The sequence below is a fragment of the Schistocerca nitens genome, chromosome 9 (genome assembly GCF_023898315.1).
Source record: "Schistocerca nitens isolate TAMUIC-IGC-003100 chromosome 9, iqSchNite1.1, whole genome shotgun sequence".
In the NCBI taxonomy this organism is placed as follows: Eukaryota; Metazoa; Arthropoda; class Insecta; order Orthoptera; family Acrididae; genus Schistocerca; species Schistocerca nitens.
Window position 1 is genome coordinate 144,295,057 of NC_064622.1, and position 22,512 is coordinate 144,317,568.

At 39.9% G+C, this 22,512-nt stretch overlaps 2 protein-coding genes across 3 annotated transcripts in view; one reads left to right on the plus strand and one right to left on the minus strand.

Annotated features, from left to right (window-relative positions):
* Nucleotides 1–5,296, minus strand: part of LOC126203610 (protein MMS22-like) — a 140,950-nt gene extending 135,654 nt beyond the window's left edge. Inside the window, exons 1-4 of one of the 2 annotated variants that reach the window (XM_049937976.1) lie at nt 5,033–5,296; nt 4,702–4,930; nt 4,471–4,620; nt 4,228–4,378 (exon numbers count right to left, since the gene is read on the minus strand). In XM_049937976.1, the coding sequence (XP_049793933.1) occupies nt 4,228–4,378; nt 4,471–4,620; nt 4,702–4,930; nt 5,033–5,126 (624 nt within the window). In that variant the 5' untranslated portion in view covers nt 5,127–5,296. Of the gene's footprint in view, nt 1–4,227; nt 4,379–4,470; nt 4,621–4,701; nt 4,931–5,032 lie in introns of those variants that run through there. The other variant, XM_049937977.1, reaches the window with a different exon arrangement.
* A 244-nt stretch (nt 5,297–5,540) lies between these two features.
* Nucleotides 5,541–21,355, plus strand: LOC126203822 (thioredoxin-related transmembrane protein 2 homolog). Its single transcript, XM_049938188.1, has 5 exons — nt 5,541–5,732; nt 5,816–5,996; nt 6,125–6,311; nt 8,237–8,432; nt 20,735–21,355. Exons 1-5 carry the CDS (start codon nt 5,583–5,585, stop codon nt 20,867–20,869), a joined length of 849 nt encoding a protein of 282 aa, XP_049794145.1. The 5' UTR covers nt 5,541–5,582; the 3' UTR covers nt 20,870–21,355.
* The last annotated feature ends 1,157 nt before the right edge of the window (nt 21,356–22,512 follow it).

The window sequence follows — 22,512 nt, forward strand, 5'->3', positions numbered from 1 at the left end:
ACTTCACAAATGAATTGAACAGACAAAACAGCATAATAGCAGGAATACAAGAAATGAGAAATACAACAGAAGATCCACTTGAATCTCAAGGTTATAGAATTCACAATGGAAAACCAGGACAATGAGTCATGGAACAGTGCCCACAATTCGGAACAAGATTTATAGCAAATTTGAAAATGACACGATTCAATGACTGATTTTAAAGTTATTTCTCCACGAATTGCAACTTAAACTCTGAAAACCATAAAAAAGATCTATACTATCATATACTCCCTTGCCCCTACCAATGAGAAAATTTTCTACCAAGAACTACGGTAGAAGTAGAAAATTACGGGGTCTTTTGGATCAGACAATACAGAGGTATAACTGGAAAATGGGCTCACACATAAACAAACAGAACCGAACAAAGACTCGTTGAAATTTGCAGAACACATGGGCTCATCTCTAAATCTAAATATTTCAAAAGAAAACCAAGCAAAATTATGACTTGGAAACATCCTTATTGGGCAAGGGGAGAGTGGCAGCAGGACCATGTCTGCATGGACAAATTCTTTCATAAAGAAACTTGAAATGTCAAAGTACTGAGAAGAACAGACGCAGGTTTAAAGCATTATTTGGTCAAAATCAAAATCACCCCATTAAGGGAAAAAAGAACAGAGCCCAATTGGAGTTAAAAGAGACTATGACCCACATAAATTAAAAAAAAAAAAAATGACAAATATCAGAAAAACACAGAAAATACCTTAGTAATGGATAATATTGAGGAAGAAACGGCAATTTTAAAACAACATGCTGAATAATTGGCTCCAGTAAATCAACTCAAAAAAACATGTACGGTGGACTACGGAATGTGATGAAATTCATGACAAAAGACATTAAGCTTGGACAAAATCTCAAGGCCCCCTCTCCCCCTTCCTCCCCAAATGAACCAAGCAACAAAATCTCAAACTAACACAAAAAAAAATGCAACTAACCTCAAAACATCAGAAAAAAAATCCTCTCAAATTATCAGAAAAACGAAGAGGCAACACCTAAAGGATCTACTGAGTTCCACTGAAGTAAACTACTACAAACCAATTCCAGAGAGTGGGTCAACAGAAGCATCCGATTAGAGATTAGAGTACTATTATATTTAGCTTGACCCCTCCCTAAAATCCCCATTTCCCATGGTTGTCCCATTAGTTTGACTGTATTTTTGGAGGGGGATGCTATTGTCTTATTTATATGTATTTTTGTGTTTGTTGCCATGTGTATGTAGTGACATCATAGGCGCCACATAATGGAGACACTTAGAATAGCCATTTCCGCCATATTAATGACGTCATGGGTCAATGCAGACGGGTGGAATCAGAAGCTTCCATAATCGCCAGAGAGTATCTCAAAGCCTCTGATAAACAATTATGTACTTACAATCCACATACTATTGCTGAGAAATAAAGATGAAAAATAGCCCATAATAACAAGGAAAATGCAGAAATCACGGCAGAAGCATTCAACAAGCTCTTGAACTGTGATGAACCTTAAAAGCTTTTAACAACAGACACAAGCACCCCTATAAAAACCAGACAAGAAAATATAAACCCACCTACAGTTCAAGAATATAAACCGCACTTAAATAATGAGGAACTACAAAGCAAGTGGTGAAAATCAATTGTTTGCGGTAATGCGAAAGTATGCTGGATAAACAACTCGGGCATCATTACATATTATTTTACAAAAAATTTGGGCAACAGAAAAACTCGCAGAAGACTGGACAACCGCTATAATTAACGCACTTCGTAAGAAAGGAAAAAAAAAGTGATCCAGGCAACTATAAAGGAACCTCGCTCTTGGACTGTACCTACAAAATTTTAAATAATAGAATCAAAGAACAACCCAAGCTGGAGCCACCACCTCCCACCCAACACTTAACTAACCCACAACCTTTGGCCTATATATCCTACTAACCGCCCTTAAAAAAAAAAACCCTAAAAATACAATAACCATCAGGAATACTCTTCCGTCAACAGTACTCATCTAGATGAGACTAAAGGTTAGAAGAGCACCTCTTCCCCATCCCAATCACTGACTTAACTGCCGTCCAAAACCCCTCTATAGTATTCGTACAGGCCCCCCATCTCATAATTCTTAAACTCAACACTGTGGTTCACAACTAAATGATTGTACCCCTGCTGACCCAACCCCTATAAGAAGAAAATGCATCTGAAACAACAGTGGTACCCTCTTCAATAAAATCCACAATCAATCCCACTAGTTCCCTTTTTGTCTGGCCCTACAAAACCCTGAATACACATTCTGAAAACCAACCCCCTGATACCACAGCCCCCCCCCCCCACCCCGATAAACCAACCAAAGGCTTATCCCTTCCATACTTCCTCTTCCCAAACTGTGACTCATCAATCACCACAACAACACCAGGCCCACCCAACCTACCCCTGAACTTAATATATTCAGAACACACCTCACAACAATAAGAATACCAATCAAGCACCGTTCTCTCTCTCACACTCACCTCATGTACACACAAACTGAAAGAGGATTTATAACAAAAATGATACGTCATCAACACAATTTCTCGCGTGCCCCACCTAGACTTCTCGAACCAGGAAGCTCGCGTAATGGAGCGCATCTCCACAAATAGCTGTCCCTAGTCCGAGATGCCGGAACTTTAATAAGCCTCATTTCTTCACAAAAAGAACACTTCACAACTTCAGCCAACAGGCCAAATAGCTGAAGAAATTTTATTAGAGACAACGCACTGTCCCTCATCATCGCCGACAACTGAAAACTGTTGACCTGGTCAGTCATATGCATACCTACCAAAGACATAAACAAAGCAATTTACCAAAATGCACACACGACGAACAGAAAAAAAAAAACTACAATAACCTCAACATAACAAAACCAAAATCGTTAACTCACTGAAAAATATTCAACTGAAAGCAAAGTCACCACCGATACCACACACGTGCAATGCTACCATGCAAGTGAACCCCATACGCCACATAACACGCTACCCATAAACACACCACCAGACAGCACCACCGAGCACATAAAGATGACACCTACAAACACGCCACTCTCAAAAACTAAACACCGCGCCATTGTGATGTCACACACCACAACAGCCTTACGTCAGTCAACAGGTCAAAGTTGATGGGTGGAATCGGATGCTTCCATTGACCCAGAGCAGCATTAGATGGATTGCAGAGAGGACATGATGAAATTACAGATTACGACAGAGGATTTGAAAGGCAAGACAGATGCACTCAAGATACTTCAGGACAAACACGTCACACTACCAATAAAAATTAACAAAAAGTGAATGGGAAGGGTGATTTCAGATGAGAAGTTAGACCCAATCTGAAATAATGAAAAAGTATTGGGGGGGGAAAAAAAAACCCCTATTTCAGAATATTGACTAAAGTGGTCCAATGTAGGGGATGGGGTGAGGGGGGGGGGGGGACGGTGGGGGTAGGAGAGCAAATAAGAGTAGTAAGCGATGTTTATCCAAGACATTCTCACAGAAACCTATTCCAAAGCGCTAAATATTGACCACCATGTCTCAATATCTATGTTCTTTGATGATTTTTGTGTCTAATAACCATTCTCTTATAAAACTTATAGTTCACACTACTATCACAATACAAGGGCTAAGAATGATGTACGTAGGGAACTAAAGCATTAAGTCTTGTCCAAAAAGGTGCTCACTATTCTACCATACAAGTTTTCAATTCATTGTGACCAGATATGAAAGTTCACATTAATGCCATACCTATATTTAAATCTAAATTAAGAAAATACCTTATGGATAAGTTATTCTATCCACTTTATGAGCACCTGCAGATTAAACAATGATTGTTTCTGTACATTTGTATTCACGTTTTGAGACTTCCTATTTGTAGTGTGTTAACTATAATTCATCTACCTCATTTAAGACAGTCAGTGTATAAACATTTGTTATTTCTGTACCTTAAATTATTCTCAGTAATTTACGTCATGTTTACTTTAATTGTATCCTATTAATTTTTCTTCAGCTTTTATGTTTATTCGTCAATTTGCTACAATTTTCATTACTGCACATTTGCTTAAACCTGACTTGTTCCACATCCCTGTGATTAATCATGATACCCTCAGTAAATTTCTAATAAACAAGTACACTGCTAAAACAATATGTCTTCATCCAAGAAATGAAATATTTAATTCACAGCAGAATAAGTTGATCACCTTATTGCCATGTGATGATGCAGAATGGTGGATAATGTAATCGGGAAGATCAGTTATTTGCTTCATGAATAATCTCATAGACTTCAAATGTTCCTGAAGAGGTCGCAATATCTTTTCCGCAATCCAAGAATATTCTTCATCTGAAAACATACTGAATGGAAAGTATTATTTTTATCAGTACTTTGAGGATTAAAACTTTATCTGTACATTAAATACAACTATCACAATCTAGAGGGCACTTACCACGAGATGTATTTCCGGACGTACATAAAAAATGTACAGATTTCTTTCCTTTTCAAGTCATAATCTACGTCGGTTGCTGGTGCTACAGAGAAGGCACTCATTACATTGGACTGTAGTTTCGATGCTGAATCTAATAACATAATTTCTTTTCTGTACGAAAACAATGTGAATTAGATGTCTGGAAATTATTCCAATATATAACATATATGCCTATAAAAGCCTGTGCTGTACCTGACTAGTTGGAACAGCATATCAGCATAATTTAGCAATGCGGTTCCTTCACTGAAGGAAAATCCAAAAAGATGAACCGTAGAGTTTGAATCTACAACATATGGATTAGGCTGACAGGTGATGAATTCTATTTCTCCATTAGCAAGATATCCAGACGGATGTACTGCATTGTCTTTCAAATTCACTTCCCCCAAACAGTTAAAGCATTTAAAACGCCAAAACGAGCAGCCTGAAAATTAAATTTCTATGACAGGATATGACAAAAAGTTGAGATTCAACATTGTACTCAATGTAATTCTGTTTGAAATCAAATGTTATGAGTGAACATTACCGTTTTCAGAGATTTTGGGCCGTAAAGCATTGAATTCGCTGCCGACTGGCGGAGAAATTGGAGGCGTCATTTCAAGAGTTTCGGAATCCTCCATCGTATGTACTTCAACTTAAGTTTCGATGGAAACTAACAAAATCGGTTTAATGTTTTCACAATATAAAGAACTGTCGTAAGAACTCGTGTATACAGCCCTCAACCCATCAATTATCAATATTATACATATAATATGTAATGTACACAACTGACTTCTGCTCCAGATCCAAACATCCAGTTTACCGCCAAAAATACAGTAGAACCAACAAAAAGCTTTTGCTAAACAAAGACAAACCGCCTTATCTAAAGGAAGGCCTTTTTAAGTACTATGATATATGTGAAAAACCTTCAGATTTTTTTGCATAAAACGAGTTGTACAAAATGTTTTATTTGTGGAGAAATCATTTCAACGCAAGAGTAGCAGTTATGTTTGTTGAGTTGTCAAGAGTGGTACAGTGTCAGAGATGATAACTTATACTTTGTTTATTAACATTGGGTTGTTTATTTAGGAAAAAGCATGTCGTTTAAGAAAGATTTGATTTTACTTTTAAAACCTTATTACAGCATAAACATTTTGTTAAGTTTGTCTTATATACTATGCAAGAAAGTTCCTTTTTTGTGTGGGATTTTGTTTCCAGGCAGCTATCCACAATGTGAATTAGATACCGTACGTACTCAACACAAGTAGGTCACAGAATTTGACAACTTTTATATTCGTCGCACTTTCACATATTGCGTTACATATTTCAGAGGGAATCGGAGATCCTATTCTTTCTCATAATAGTAGTAATGATGAAAACCAAGAAATCTGGAAGCGTCACTATGATAAACTATCTGACTTCCAGCTTCATTTACAATAAAGTAGCAAACATGATATTATGGTTTTATGCTGACGTACGAATGGGAATAATATTTAGCGTAATTTGTATATGTAAGTAGAACCTTTCGCTACCTCTAATAATGGAAATTGTAGGTGTATAAATGTTATGCACATTTGACACACAAGATTTAATATTCATGAATGGAGCCATATTTTATACATGTTTGCTGGTTTCACAGTCTTTGCGATGGTGTTTCCTGAGCCAACGTACAGTGGCCCAGATAAAGTTGTCTACTTCAGAACTGCTGCAGGCTTGGAAGAACAACTTGAGAGAGACAGGAGAGTTACATGGCTGGTTGTGTTCTATGCTGCATGGAATCCTGCCTGTGTTACTTTTGCACCAACATTTGCCGAATTGTCTGCTGAGTAAGTATCATTTTGCTTAAATTTACTGCTTGTGTAAGATTCTCCACAACTCTCTTGAGTTACATATTCTGTGTTTGTTTGATTGGAGACCTCCTTCAGAAGACTCCTTTTGACCAGAAGAGTTCACTACATACAGCGACCTGTGTAAAGATAAAAGTAATTCTCAGTGCAGTTTAGTAGTGTGTGTTGTGTCTCCTATTATGAACCGAACAGTATGGCGTGTGTACACATCTGTCACAGTATCTCAAAGGGTCATTTCAAAATTAAACCATGCCCAGATAGTCATTTTATGATAAATAGGACTCTTAGTACGAGAAACTGCATATAAAATGTGCATGCCTCTCGACAATCTCATTTGAACAATAAACCCCTACTGTGGAACATAGAACATTGAAAATCTGCATTGTAGTGGTCACCTGCACCACTGCACCAGCTGATATGTAGCATATATGCTGCATACAAGTTCTGACTCCTGGGCACTCTGAGGAGAATTCAACAGAACAATGTACTACTTTATTGGAGGCAGCTGGGAGTATTGTGTCAACCTAGGCTGTAAGCACCTGCCTTCATGTAATCAGTTTGTCTTCTTGGCACACATTACAAACAATAGCACAAGCTGTCCCAACACCATGGTGAGTGAAAATGATGGGCAAGAGAACACCTGGAATTGTACCAGGTGCAATGGTGTGGGTTTTCTTCACTGACAAGTGCAGGATTCATGTGATGCCTGATGATCATCATAAAAGTATGTGGAGACATCCAGTTACCAATGCACCTCTCGGGCATCCATTGTTAAGGGTCAATCAGGGAAGTGGACTATTATCACATGCAACAATCTGACATCTCTCTTTACCATTGATGATAATTGGATGTCTGCACAGTATTGGGACAAGATCACCAAATCTATTGTCCAGCCCAATAGCCAGCAAGATTGATTTGTGTTTCAAGACGATAATGCATGAAAATGCTTCGCCCCAACATGATAACATAGCCCCCCTCAAGAAGGGAAAAGAGCCAAATGTCCTATGGTATCTGCTAACATGCTTGGGACCAGGTAAAACTTGCAGTGTGTAGTTGCAGGAACCTTCCTCGCACACTGGATGATCACAGAAGGGGTGCTGTTGAAGAGTGGGACAGGCTTGAGCCACCTTATGTATGGCATAGGGTGAAATAACCCAATATTAAATATTACCCAGCAACAGATTTTGATATCACAGAAATTCAAAGATGCACACTTTCTAACAGGCAGCCTTTATTTTTGCTTGTGTTTTGTTTTTATCTCACAGTGCAGTTATTTTTTCATCATGCTTATTCATTTGTTTCTTGCCCTCATTGAATCTAAGCCTGCACACGTTCTCGGATGTGCACAATGTTCAAAACTCTTCTTGGTTAATTCACTTGCGAAAACTTCCCCCCCCCCCCCCCCAAATTCAGCAAATCCAGCACAGGAAATGGAGCTGATAGAGACTTAATGGTCTGCCAACAACTGGAACTGCAAGAGAACTATCACTGAATATTTAAAACCTGAAATGTCAACCACATAATTGACACATGTTATTGTTCACTACAAAGAACAAAGTGTAGTTGTAATCTTCAGCCATTTGACATCCATTGCCGCAGGAAGGGCTCCTCCAGACTTTTATGCGCAGTGCGGTCTTTAGTTATATGAGTACAATACTCATATTAAGTTACTCAACTTAGAAACTAAAGAGGAAAATACCTCATTCTTTCCACCTGCAGTACATACATGATGTCATTTTAGAACATGTTTTTCTGCCAGTTACATTTCTCATTTGTGTATTAGAGTGCTAGTAATATTCGTATCACTTGACTACATTGATATCATACCCTGTGTCACAGTAAGTTAAATAATCAAATAATTTTCTGTTAATGATTTAAACATATGCATTACTTTGCTGTTGCAGATATGGTCTTGAAAATTTGAAATTTGGAAAGATTGATGTTGGCCGTTATCCCGATGCAGCCAAAAAGTATAATGTTAATGACTCATCTATGAGTCGCCAGTTGCCTACACTGATACTTTTTAAGGATGGGAAGGAAGTTACAAGACGCCCTGGATTTGATAACAAGGGGAAAGTTATCAAGTTCTTTTTCTCTGGTGTAAGTAGCACAACACTAATAAGTGCTCTAAATGTACCATGTGATCTGTATTAATTGTAATTAATAATTAACAGAAAGTTCTGGTTGAGAATAATGAATTATTTAGGAACAAAGGAGTCAACTCACCTAAAGACAGAAGTGCAGCATCATTGACAGAAACACACACAAAAGGCACAGAGCTTTACTTCGGTAGCTTTCGGAATGCAGTTCCTTTCTCAAGCTGTAGGACACACTAGGACGCAACGTGCGTGCACTCTCTCTCTCTCTCTCTCTCTCTCTCTCTCTCTCTCTCTTTCGGGGACTGGGTGTTTGTGTTGTCCTTATAATTTCATCATCATCATCATTTGTGTCAGTGGCTAAATTGGACTGTGTAAAAATTGGGACTTTGTAGGGGCGCTGATGACCACGCAGTTGAGCACCCCACAAACCAATCATCATCATCATCATCATCATCATCTCTCTCTCTCTCTCTCTCACTCACTCACTTACTCACTCACATGCACCTGTCTGTCACCCCGTGTTGTGCTCATTCGACTGGCAGCTCTTTCCTGGCCCCTGGTGAGTGTACTGGGGTGAGGTGGTGTTGAAGTGCAGGGTGGGGTAAGGGATTGAGAGAGGAGGGAGGCAGGGAGCGGATTGGGGGGGGGGGGCATCTAGTGGCTCATGGGAGACTGGGGAGTCGTCTGTGGGCTAGCTACGGTACAGGTAGAGGGGCATGTGGCACACAGATGAGCACAGACTAGTGCGTGAGATGGTAACACACAACTAGCTGCCACATATTGGGCGTTGGTAATGGGAGGGGATGGTGTGTGTACACACACACACACACACACACACACACACACACACACACACACACACACACACTATTTGGTTTGGCTGGGGAGACAGCGAGTTACTTTGAGTTTTAGGCCAGAGAGGTTATGAGAGTGAAGGATGTGCTGTAAGCATAGCTCCCATTTGCGCAGTTCAGAAAAGCTGGTGGTAATGGGGAGGATCCAGATGGCATGGGTTGTGAAGCGGCCATTGAAAGTTTGCATGTTGTGGTTGGTCCACCTTGGTTTTTGCAACAGTTTGATGTATAACATGGCTGCTTTCACAGCCTCTTACAGGGTAGGATAAGCCTGTGACAGGACTGGAGTAGGAAGTGCTAAGTGGGTGGATAGGGCAGGTCTTGCATCTGGGTCTTCCACAAGGGTATGATCCCTGTGGCAGAGGACTGGGGGTGGGAGTGGCATAGAGATGGACTAGGATGTTGTGGTGGTGGGATGGGTGGCAGAGCACTTTAGGAGAGGTTGGAAGTATCGTGGGTAGAATATCCCTCATTTCAGGGGATGATGATAGATAATCAAAGCCCTGATGAAGGACATGGTTCAGTCGTTCCAGTCACAGGTGGTATTGGGTGACAAGAGGGGTGCTTCTGTGTGGCTGGTGCTTGGAATGGATGTGAGGATCAGTTGTGTGCAAAGATATGGCACAGGGGATCTGCTTTTTGTTAGTTGGGGGGAGGGTATAGGCCGTCTGCGAAGGCCTTTCTGAGGCCTTCAGCATACTGGGCGAGGGAGTTCTCATCACTGCAGATGCATCTGCCACGACTGGCCAGGCTTTATGGGAGGGAGTTTTTGGTTTGGAAGGGGTGGCAGCTGTTAAAGTGCAGGTACTCTTAGTGATTGCTGAGTTTGATGTGGACTGAGGTGTGGATCGAGCCATTTGAGAGGATGAGATCAACATCTAGGATGGTGGCATGATGGATGGAGGAGGGCTAGGTGATCGACTGCGCAGTGTTTTACATTGGTATGGCAAGCAACCAACTGTCAGCCAGAATGGACAGCCACCGTTGACTGTTGCCAAAAACAAGGTGGACCACTCACAACATGCAGCAGAGCGCAACATGCGAGCGAGCTTTGCAGATGGAGCCTATCCTTACTGCACATCCTTCTCTCCCTTAAACTCCCTGGCCTAAACCCAAGTTAACTCGCTGTCCCCCCACCTTCACCAAATTGTTTGTGTGTGTGTGTGTGTGTGTGTGTGTGTTTTTCTTGTACAGCTTGAGAAAGGAATTCCACTCCGAAAGGTAGCAAAGTAAAGCTCTGTACCCTTTTGGTGTGTATATGTTGACTACACATCTCTTCTGCTGTTAGCTGAGTTATCTCCTTTATTCCTAAATAATTCATTAATTGTAAATGAAATCAACACTGTTGATGAAATATTAAAACTCACAGGAAGAAACTAGTCTGAGAAAGACAGCAGTTGGCATGGAGGAAGATACCTTGCTCAGAAATGATGCCTTTATGTTTAAGTATCAGTTGGGTGTAATGTTACCACATTTTCTTACCTCTCCATCATTTAACAAACCGTAGACATTATGGTATCAAAGCACAGAAGTGCAAAATACAAGGAAGTAATATGTTAATTGCAGATTAAGTATATTAAATGTTCTCTGAAGTAGTTCAGTTTTGTGAGCAATGTCATTTTAGGTTTGCTTCAAAACCTGAAAGGTAAAATTCTGGTAGGAGTCATCGTCTTAGATAAGTTTTTTGTTATAAAATTATTTACAATTAAAGTAGCCATCATTTTAAGACTATTTTAATGGGCACCATTATTATGCATATTGGCTTTACAGATTCACAGAAGCTAGAATAAATGAAAAGGCTTATAAATTCTGAGCAACACATAAAGATTGACATGAACTTAAGGAGACTGCTGCCAGAGTACAAACATTACTTGAAAATGAATTACTGCAATCAAACAATGGTGGTAGGTTGGAATATCAACAATATAATGAAAAGGATAGATTACTACTCATCATTAAGATGACACATTGAGTTGCAGACAGGCTTCTTCAGAAAAGCACACACACACACACACGCACACACACGCAACTACACCTTACATGCACAATCTGGCCAGAATGCTTATTTGAAACTCTAATCTACAGAGCGTAAAGAAACACACATTATTGAATCGCTACTCAAATTAGCTGAATTAATAGTGTGGATAGTACTGTTTACAGTTTCAGAAATACAAAAGTTTGATAATACTGCTGTAGAAATATTAGCGTACCTGTAGCCATATGATAATACAGGGGTAAAAGCCTACAGTGGGGCCAGTGGCATATTTAATGTGTTTCATGCAGGAATGTTGTCAGCACGTGCCGTGATGTATGATGGGAACAAAAGAAGGTGTGTCAGCTGTTTGTGTTACGCAGCCAATGAGCAGGCGGGCAACGTATTTCCAAGTAATACATTTGTAAGAAAGGGTGAAACATTGCTGTAAACAAGGATTATAAATTTAATTGCTCCTTGTTTGAGTCACAGGTATTTATGCTGTGCTGGTATCTGCCCACCAAGGACAGTGTAACAACACATGATACATTGAGAAAAGCAGTGAAATATTTCTCTGCTCTGTGCTGAAAGGCTATCAACCTGTGCAAGCATACTGAGTAAATGGAGTGTTTTTTTAATTAGATCGTGGGAGAAGGTAGATGGATTAGTGAATTTTAATTAAATAATTAATTAAATAATTCCTGTCCTTCTGTATCTCCTCCATGTCCGAACAACATCGCTTTGGTTCACTCCGAGACACCTGAACACTTCACTTGTTGAGATCCCTTCCTGGCACAAAGTAAAAATGTGGACCCGATTGAACCGCGGTATTGACCCTCTAGGCATTGTTTAACTATAGACAAGACGAGCCGTGTACCTCCTTCGTGGTGGAATAACTGGAACTGATTGGCTGTTGGACCCCCTCTGTCTAGTAGGCGCTGCTCCTGCTTGGCTGTTTACATCTTTGGGCGGGTTTAGTGACATCTCTGAACAGTCAAAGGGCCTGTCTCTGTGATACAATACCCACAGTCAATGTCTATCTGCAGGTGTTCTGGGAACTGGGGTGATGCAAAACTTTTTTTTGATGTGTATATTAAGCAGATGTTGTAAGCCATAGCAGTGATATAACCAGAGTTCACCAAGGAAAAAATAGTATACACTGTTACAAATTCACAACACAGTTTATAAATAGCATATCATATCAAATAGTTCCCCAAAGCAAAAGCTCAGGAAGTTTTACTCATGCCTACAGCTCACTTTAAGCATAAGAGTAACAACAACAACTCATTTAGAAGCCAAACACTAATTAAGTACAGCTCAGAACAGATTGACTGTAGCAATAGTATGCATTAAAAGGGGCATAAACCAGTTTTTTTGCCTGAATAAGTAGTTTTGAGATTGTATTCTAAACCCATCCCTGTGTTACAGAAGATATTCTGCATTAATATGGGGAAGTTCTAGTAGAATGGAAATAATGTAGGAATAAAGATAACAACTCACCAAATTGTAAAGCCAATGAGTCCTCAGCAGGCACATAAATAAGACTGAAAATTTTGCTAGCTTTCGAAAGAATCCTTTTTCAAACTAGGGTACTCTCTCTCTCTCTCTCTCACTCACTCACTCACTCACTCACTCACTCACTCACTCACTTTGTATGGCTATAAAATGCTTGACTGCAGCAGTTCGGCAGCTTGACTGGGGCAAGAGGTTGTGTTGGGTGGGTTGAGCGAGGTGGTGATGAATGAGAGGGAAGATTGGGGAAAAGTGGCTGATAGCTTGGAGGGAGGCAGCTTCTGCTGAGGGTAGCAATGCAACACAGGCACTGGCAGTGATGAGTTCATGATGCGCACAGAGATAATAATGTAGAGGAATGGATAGGAAGGTGAGGGGAAGGGTACAGAACAGAGATTTCTTGTCAGGAAGGTCGCAGTTCGTAGTAATAGACGGCAAATCATCGAGTAAAACTGAAGTGATATCAGGTGTTCCCCAGGGAAGTGTCCTGGGACCTCTGCTGTTCCTGATCTATATAAATGACCTGGGTCACAATCTGAGCAGTTCTCTTAGGTTGTTCGCAGATGATGCTGTAATTTATCGTCTAGTAAGGTCATCTGAAGACAAGTATCAGTTGCAAAGCGATTTAGAAAAGATTGCTGTATGGTGTGGCAGGTGGCAGTTGACGCTAAATAATGAAAAGTGTGAGGTGATCCACATGAGTTCCAAAAGAAATCCGTTGGAATTCGATTACTCGATAAATAGTACAATTCTCAAGTCTGTCAATTCAACTAAGTACCTGGGTGTTAAAATTACAAACAACTTCAGTTGGAAAGACCACATAGATAATATTGTGGGGAAGGCGAACCAAAGGTTGCGTTTCATTGGCAGGACACTTATAAGATGCAACAAGTCCACTAAAGAGACAGCTTACACTACACTCGTTCGTCCTCTGTTAGAATATTGCTGCGCGGTGTGGGATGCTTACCAGGTAGGATTGACGGAGGACATCGAAAGGGTGCAAAAAAGGGCAGCTCGTTTTGTATTATCACGTACTAGGGGAGAGAGTGTGGCAGATATGATACATGAGGTGGGATGGAAGTCATTAAAGCAAAGACGTTTTTCGTTGCGGCGAGATCTATTTACGAAATTTCAGTCACCAACTTTCACTTCCGGATGCGAAAATATTTTGTTGAGCCCAACCTACGTAGGTAGGAATGATCATCAAAATAAATTAAGAGAAATCAGAGCTCGAACAGAAAGGTTTAGGTGTTCGTTTTTCCCGCGCGCTGTTTGGGAGTGGAATGGTAGAGAGATAGTATGATTGTGGTTCGATGAACCCTCTGCCAAGCACTTAAATGTGAATTGCGGAGTAATCATGTAGATGTAGATGTAGATGTTGATGTAGAAAGACGGTGAAGAGGGTGCAGATGCAGGATGGTAAATTTGGGTTTTTGTGCAGGAGGGTAAGGGTATGGGGCAGGAGGCCAGCAGAGATTGGATTGATGCCGGGGGTATTACAAGAACAAAGGTTGTGTTGTGAGGACAACTCCCATCTACATTGTTCAGAGTAGTAGGTGTTGGAGAGGAGGGGCCAGATGGCATGGATTGTGAAGCAGCTGTTGAAATCAGGCATGTTGAGCTCAGAAACACTTTCTGACAGTGCGTGGTCATCTAGGTTCTTGGCCACAGTCCATTGGTGGACATTCATTAAAGTGGGCAGGTGGTTTTGGTGGTTATGCTAAAAAAAATGCTGTTTGGAAATTGCAGCAGACTTTGTGTGTGACATGGCTGCTTTCACAAGAGACCCTGGCTCTGATGGGATAGAATAATATTGTGCTGGGACAGGAATATATGATGTGGTGGGTGAGTGCATTGGACAGGTATTGCACCTGGATCTTCCATAGAGACGACTCATGCAGCAATGTTGGGAGTGTGCGTGGTATAAGGATCACACAGATGCTGCATAGATTTGCACAACGTGATCCGGTGTCAAACCCGTGACGACCGTTTGCAACATATCCGCTGGGAAAGCTTGAAGAGTCACATGTGGTACCTTTAAGGGGAGGTGATGGCGAAGAACATATGTGAGTTTGACAAGTTATGTTGCAAGAGAGATAGACTGTTAAGCAGCCTTGCATTTTTTACTGAGATACCGCGACAAGCAAACCATCCCTAAATTTAAACATTGTATAAGTTCTGTGGCTGCCATTAGAATTACATGAAGAGCAAGTGCGCTATATGCATAAGGAATTGTGCATAGTGTCCAGACAATTACTATTACCCCATCTGAAGATTTCAGCGAACCTTTCAGTGGTATCCTGGAACTGGGTAGACAGTGCTGCTTGGGCACTAGCTGACTGAATGACAAGCTAAGGTTCTTCAAATGACTAAATACGATCGACTCGAAGCCAGAATGCAAGGACACATGCCAAGAAGACGTACCGTGTTTAATCTCACAGAGAAGACTTTGGACAACACTGCAGTTTTGGTGCTACAGAAGGGTCTGAATTTTGCATCACATCACAGATGTGATTAGTGGAATAGAGCAAGCTGTTTGGAAACTTCCTATGGATGATGCTGTAGAGATTAGGTGTGACACATGCCACATCTTGACTCAAGCTTCACCTAAGAGGTCCAACTTTAACATCACTTCAGCTGAAAGAAATGTGCTACAAGCATTGAGAGAAGACCAAGACATTGTCATCCTACCTGCTGACAAAAGAAATGCTACTGTGCTTCTCTTATGCACAGAATATAACAGCAAGATATGCAAACTGCTCGACAATCCTGCATACAGTAAATTAAAAAGTGATCTGATGGGTAGACTTTGTAACTCATCAGGAAGAGCTCGATTCTAGCGTGAGTCGCTAAGGGTTTGCATCAACAGCCTGCAGTTCCTCCTAGACTCTATGGCCTACCGAAGATCCATAAGAATGGGGTGCATCTCCATCCCATTGTAAGTAACATACGGGCACCTACTTATTTTGTTTCCAAATATCTGACATCACTATTGGGACCTCTTATAGGTAAGTGCAACCATTATATCCGAAACACTGAAGATTTCATAGGTCACCTCAAAACTCTTAGATTGCAATCCTTGGATCTCTTACTAAGTTTCGATGTTGTGTCTTCATTTACAAAGATGCCCTTGTGGGACTCTTTGGAGCTCATTAGCAACAAGTTTGAGGAGGACATAGTAGCATTATTTAAACATGTGATTACTTCAACATACTTCTTATATCATGACCAATATTTTGAACAAGTGGACGGTGTCACCATGGGAAGCCCTCTGTTTCCTGTGGTGGCCATTAATTTTATGGAGGACTTTGAAGAAAAAGCACTACAGTTAGCTGCTCTCAAATCCTCTTGTTTTCTGCGGTATGTGGATGATACATTTGTGGTGTGTCCACATGGACTTGATACTCTACCTACGTTTCTTCAGCATCTGGATTCACCCCATCCAAATATAAACTTCACAATGGAAGTGGAAAAAGATGGTACTTTAGCTTTTGTTGATGTTTTGGTACGAAGGAAAGCAGATGGAACCTTAGGACATAGTGACTACCGCAAGCCAACGCATACAGATCTATATCTGCAGGCCACAAGCTGCCATCATCCTGCACAATGTGGTAGTGCATTACGAACACTAGTTCATAGAACACATGTATCTGATCCTGAAAGCCTGTCGAGTGAAATACAACATTCGAAGACAGTGTTCCAACAAAACGGTTATTCTGAGAGACAGATATGCAATACATTCAGGCCCAGGTGAGTTCAAGCTATGGAGAAAAATGAGGGTACGAAGACACACACCACTTTGGCCTTTTTGCCATATTTTGGTGCTATGTTGTCAAGAATCGGAAGAGTCCTCGGAAAATGTGGCATTAAGTGTGTTTTTCAACCATCTGTAAAACTGAGAAACCTGTTGGGTTTGGTTAAGGATGATCTTGATCTGAGGAAATGTGGTACGTACAAGATTTCTTTTCAATGTGAGGCAGCATATATAGACCAGACATGTCACACAGTGCAAGAACACTGCGATGAACATCAGTGTCATACACGCCTTCGTCAACCAGAAAAGTAAGCAATTGCAGAACAGTCTGAATATAGGATATCGCATGATTTATGAAAAGATGGAAGTTTTATCCCCAACATCATCTTTATGGGGCTGTGTCATTAAGGAAGCAGTACATATCCATACAGTCGGTAATCTCATCAATACAGATGCGGGATTTCAACTGAGCACAGCCTGGAACTCTGCATTGCTTGCTATTAATCACGAGGTGAAACTCAGGATTTTTCGATAACTGACCCATCATAACATTGGTCTAGTATGGTCTTTGGTGAGTAATGTCTGGCCACACTGTTAGTAAATGTTGCGTACAGTGCACACGCAAGAGAGCCGCTCTGCGATTTTCAGCAGAGGACGTTTGAATATGGCACCATATATCTGCAAATCATTTGCTCATGCGCGATTTCTGCACCTGCACATTCTTCATGCGCATGTTCTAGAAATGAGGTGCCAACATGCGGATACCATTAGTCATACCTAGCCACCAGCAAGGTTGAACCTCCTGAAAATGTTGGACAGTTGCTCCGAGGAAATATTGTGGAATTTGCACAATCTGATCTGGATTCGAACCTGTGAAGACTATTTACTACAACCCTCAATGTTTAAAATTTTTTTGTGTAATTTATTTTTCTCTCTTAGCTGCACATTTTGTTATAGTATGGCTAGTTTCTGTTCACACTTTATCATCTACAGATCTAAAAAAAAAAAACAATGGAAAAAAGTATGTGCTTTCCATTATACTGTAATTACAAAAGTATTGTAGACAGCTGTTGAATTTACCTAGCTATTTGTGTATTCAACAGTTGTATACAGTACATCTCTACTTATTGTGTAGTAATGGAAAATACATACTTAGTTGCTTTTTAGATCTGAGATGAGCAAGTGTGATTGAAACTAGTCATACCATAGAAAAATGTGTAACCGAAGTGGAGAAATACCTTTTCTAAGTATCAACACAGTTGGCTGAATTCTCTCATGAAGAATATGCTGGCTGTAGTGAAAATCTCTAATTGTGTTTACCTAAAGACAAGTGTGTTGCCTTTTTAGGATATTTTCAGTCCTAGTATTATGAGATTATCTTGCAGGGCAGTACACTTTAACTGTTTATTTACCAGAAGCAAGCAATAAGGATGCTGTGTAAACTAGGCAATTGTACATCTTGCAGAACCCTTTTTAAGGATTGCAGAATTTTTAACTCATTACATTTACTCCTCAATTGTTCTGTTGCCATAAATGAAAATCAGTTTCAGCTGAACTGTGATGTACACAATCACAATATACTGAGATGACAGAAGTTATGGGATAGCAATATGCACATATACAGACGGTGGTAGTATAATGTACACAAGGTACAAAAGGGCAGTGCATTGGCAGTGCTACATTTGTTCTCAGGTGATGCATGTGAAAAGGTTTCCGGTGGGATTATGGCCACATGATAGGAATTAACATACTTTGAACACAGAATGGTTGTTGAAAGTAAGACACATGAGACATTCTATTTAGGAAATCATTACGGAATGCAATATTCCGAGATCCACTGTGTCGAGAGTGTACTGAGGATATCAAATTTCAGGCTTTACCTTTCACTACGGACAACTCAGTGGCCACCAACCTTAAGTTAACGACCCAGAAGAGCAGTTTTGGCGTAGATTTGTCAGTGCTAACAGACGAGCAACACTGTGTGAAATAACCACAGGTATCAATGTCAGATATATGACATATGCTGTTAGGAGAGTGTGGTGAAATTTGGCGGCAGCAGCGACTGACACGAGTGCCTTTGCTAATAGCACGACATCGCCTGCAATGACTCTCCTGGGCTCATGACAACGTTGGTTGGACCCTAGACAGTTGGAAAACTGTGGCCTGATCAGTTGAGTCCCAATTCCAATTGGTAAAAACTGATGGTAGGGTTTGAGTGTGGTGCAGACCACATGAATTCACGGACCCAAGTGTCAACAAGACACAGAGCAAGCTGGTGGTGGCTCCATAATGCTGTGGGCTGTGTTTACATGAAATGTACTGGGTCATCTGGTCCAACTGAACTGATCATTGACTAGAAGTGGTTATGTTTGGATATGAGGAGACCATTTGCAGCTATTCATGCACTTAATATTCCCAAACAGTGATGCAATTTTTATGGATGACAATTGGACAATTTGAGTGAATGATTTGGCCACCCACAGTACTGCACACTAATATCATTGAACATTTGTGTGACATAACTGAGAGGACAGTTCGTGCACAAAATCCTGCACTAGCAACACTTTCACAATTGTGGACGAGCTATAGCCGCAGTGTGGCTCAGTATTTCTGCTTCGAATTGCTGCACTACGCTGGGCAAAAGGAGGTCCAACATGATGTTAGGAGGTATCCCTCGACTTTCGTCACCTCAGTGCAGAAAGTAGATTCATAATTTTCAAGTAGACTTTGTCTCCATATGTGGGGGTTTGGACACAAGTTGTATACCCTGTTAAGAAATTCTATAATCTTCCATCTAACATGAACCGAGAAGTTGGGAATCTCAACCACTGTAAAAGAAAATTAGAAATGTAATTTATTAGCTACTCTTTCTACAAATTATCTGGACTCAAGGATTGAAAAATTCTAATACCTAAATGGAAAATGGCAGTGTTTGTTGTGAAACTGTATGACAATTAGTAATGTAATGTAGGTGAGACCTAGACTTTGCAGGTATAGGTACTAGTTTTCTTTGAAAAATACTGGTGTAATCATGCAAATATAAAGATACAGATGTGAAATAAACATCACCTGTTTAATATATCTGAGGATGCAGCAGTGTTTTTCAAAGGAGGAGCTTTCTTTCTAATTTACTTTGAGCTTGCATATGCTTCAACTGGCATAAACATGATTAACATGTAGCAGTATAGTGATAGATTACTATTAATACAGTATACAGATTTTGTTTGTGTGATTTACTTGTCTTTTATTAACTTAATCTTGACCAGTTCCACATCCTGGAAGGTTCTCTTTCTTGATAGGATTTGCATAACATGATAAATGAATGAATTCCTTTTACCCTTTAAATGTTTGTGTAAGTGAGCATGTTATACTCGAAAAAGAGCAGTGATTATTTGGTGGCTGGCCCCTGCTACTCAACTTGCTGACACATTAATCACGAAGTTATTGTAACTGAAGAATAGGAATTGTGACATGTTTATGGGACGACAGTGGTTCATATCCCCATCAGGCAATCCAGATATAAGTTTTCCCTTGTTTTACTGAAGTCTTCAGGCAAATGTCTGGGTGTTTCCTTTGAAATGGACACAGCCAATTTCCTTCACTGTCAGTCACCAATCCAAGCTAGCACTCTGTTCTAATGACTTCATCATGAACAGGATGTTAAATTCCAGTTTTCCTCGTTTTCCTGGGTAACAGCATTTCTTGTTGTTAACATTCACTTTTCTTTCAAAACTTGTTGCCTCTTGGGACAGTACATAGTCAATGCTCTTGTTATCCACCCTGCTGTACATGGCAATGTATGCAACATGTCCACTGTTACTAATGGCATACCAGTCTATGTTGTGTTCACTCTCTCCGTTGACAAAAACCAGCTCCTGCAGCTAACCACCTGTACTGACTACAAAATTTCTTTTGCTGAATGCCCTAAATGAAAATAATCATCATAATTCCATTATAAATACATATCTCTACTTCTCTAACAATTTTCGTGTACTATATGAGTTTATGAGCAAGAAAAAGTAGATCAGAAACTACATTATGAAGTGTAATCTGCCACTCTCAGTCTACCTTTCTAATAAATAATGGGAGTGACATTATGTGCTTGAAATTATTCTCTTAATGTTGTTGTTTCTAAAGAATTACATTAGTTGATTACTTTACTGTCTTTCTTTTCCTTAATGTTTCATTTGTACTTTTTTCTTTGTTTTCAGGATAACGTTAAAGCATCATTTGATCTGAATAACTTGTATAATGAGTGTAAATCAAACCCTTTGAAAAAGAAGAAACCTCTCACTGAAAGGACTGAAATGACAGAAACTGTGAATAATCATGTCAAATCTGAATAGTGCTGAATGTGTATTAAGGCTAGCATCTGTTAGTATTTTTTCTCTTTTTTTTGCAATTGGCTGTGCTTTAAGTGTTTTATTGTCACACTAGTGATTCATACAAGAGAACAAGAGCCACAACCGTAAAAGGTTTATGCTATGAGCAAGCGCACACAGTGGTCCATGGACTTTTTTTAAGCCAAAAATGAAACTGTTTGCTTAATTTGCTATACACAGGTATTATATAGAATGTAGCTCTAAACCAAAGATTCTTACAATATATCGATGGAGTATTAAGTTCTGAGTGTATACATGTGAAAGAGCAGTGCATTTTTCAAGATTAATTGTTTCAGTCTCCAGGAAGTTCTCTTCACTGACTGAAATATTGTCAGTTTCAGTACCATAAATATATTAAAACTGAATGTTTTATGTCATAATAAGCTGATGCTGCTGAACATGTACATTGTGAATCATTGCAGTATCATAAGAAGAGAATTGTTACTTCTATTTTGTTGATTATTTTACTTTTCCATTTACATACATGATTACCGCTATCTGAGTATCAACAAAGCTTTTGATTGCAGTAAACTCGCAAAATGTAAAGAAGACAACAGGTAAGAGACAAGGTCTAGCTATAACATAGTGTAAGCAAAATAGGCAGCTTCTTTAGGTGCTAAAATTTTCTGGGCACCAAATAATAGGCACACAACAAACAAAAATTTTTGTTCATTTGTATGGTTAGGAGTTTTGCTTTCCGACTAGTATACTACTGAAGTATTATTGTTGTGACCAAGGGAGGAACAACCATGCCTGATTTCTGTCATCAGTTCCCACTTGCAGCTCATATGCTTATACTGGCTTGCCATTATAGTAAGGGATACATTCCAGTTCTGGTTTCTGCACTTTTGTTTACTCCACATTTATGCCAATGTTCCCCCACTATGTATTATTCTTCCGGTGGCAACTGTGAAACAAAATCAATCTAGCCAATGATTTATTGTTTTCCAATTTTGTTCATCCACATGAAGGCAGCATGTTTGCTCTGCAATGTAGAAGTGGTATAAATGATTTTTTTGTGTTAAAAGATAATTATTTTAGCTAAAGCAAACAATGGAAGCCCCACATAGGAATATCAACAATGTAGGAAAAAACAGATTACCACTTACTGTAAAGAAGACACATTAAATTGCAGACAGGCAAAATTATAAAATACTTACACAAAGCTTTCAGTCAAACCTCCATCAGCAAAAGAAAAACGCACACCATTTATCCACAAGCACGCACACCTCACCCTCTCATAACTGTCAGCTGAGGCCACAATGCAGCTATCATATGGGATGGCAGCAGCAATCTGGAGGGGTTGGAGAGGGGAAGGGTATACCGTATTTACTCGAATCTAAGCCGCACCTGAAAAATGAGACTCAAAATCAAGGAAAAAAAGTTTTCGCGAATCTAAGCCGCACCTGAAATTTGAGACTCGAAATTCAAGGGGAGAGAAAAGTTTTAGGCAGCACCTCCAAATCGAAACAAAGTTGGTCCACTGTAATATGAGACACAATTTAGGTCCAATGAATGACGATACAGCTACAGTAGTTTGCTTCAAGTCGTAAGTTTAGCAGTTAAGCTTTACCAGGTAGCCATTGCTATGCGTCAGGCGCTCCGTC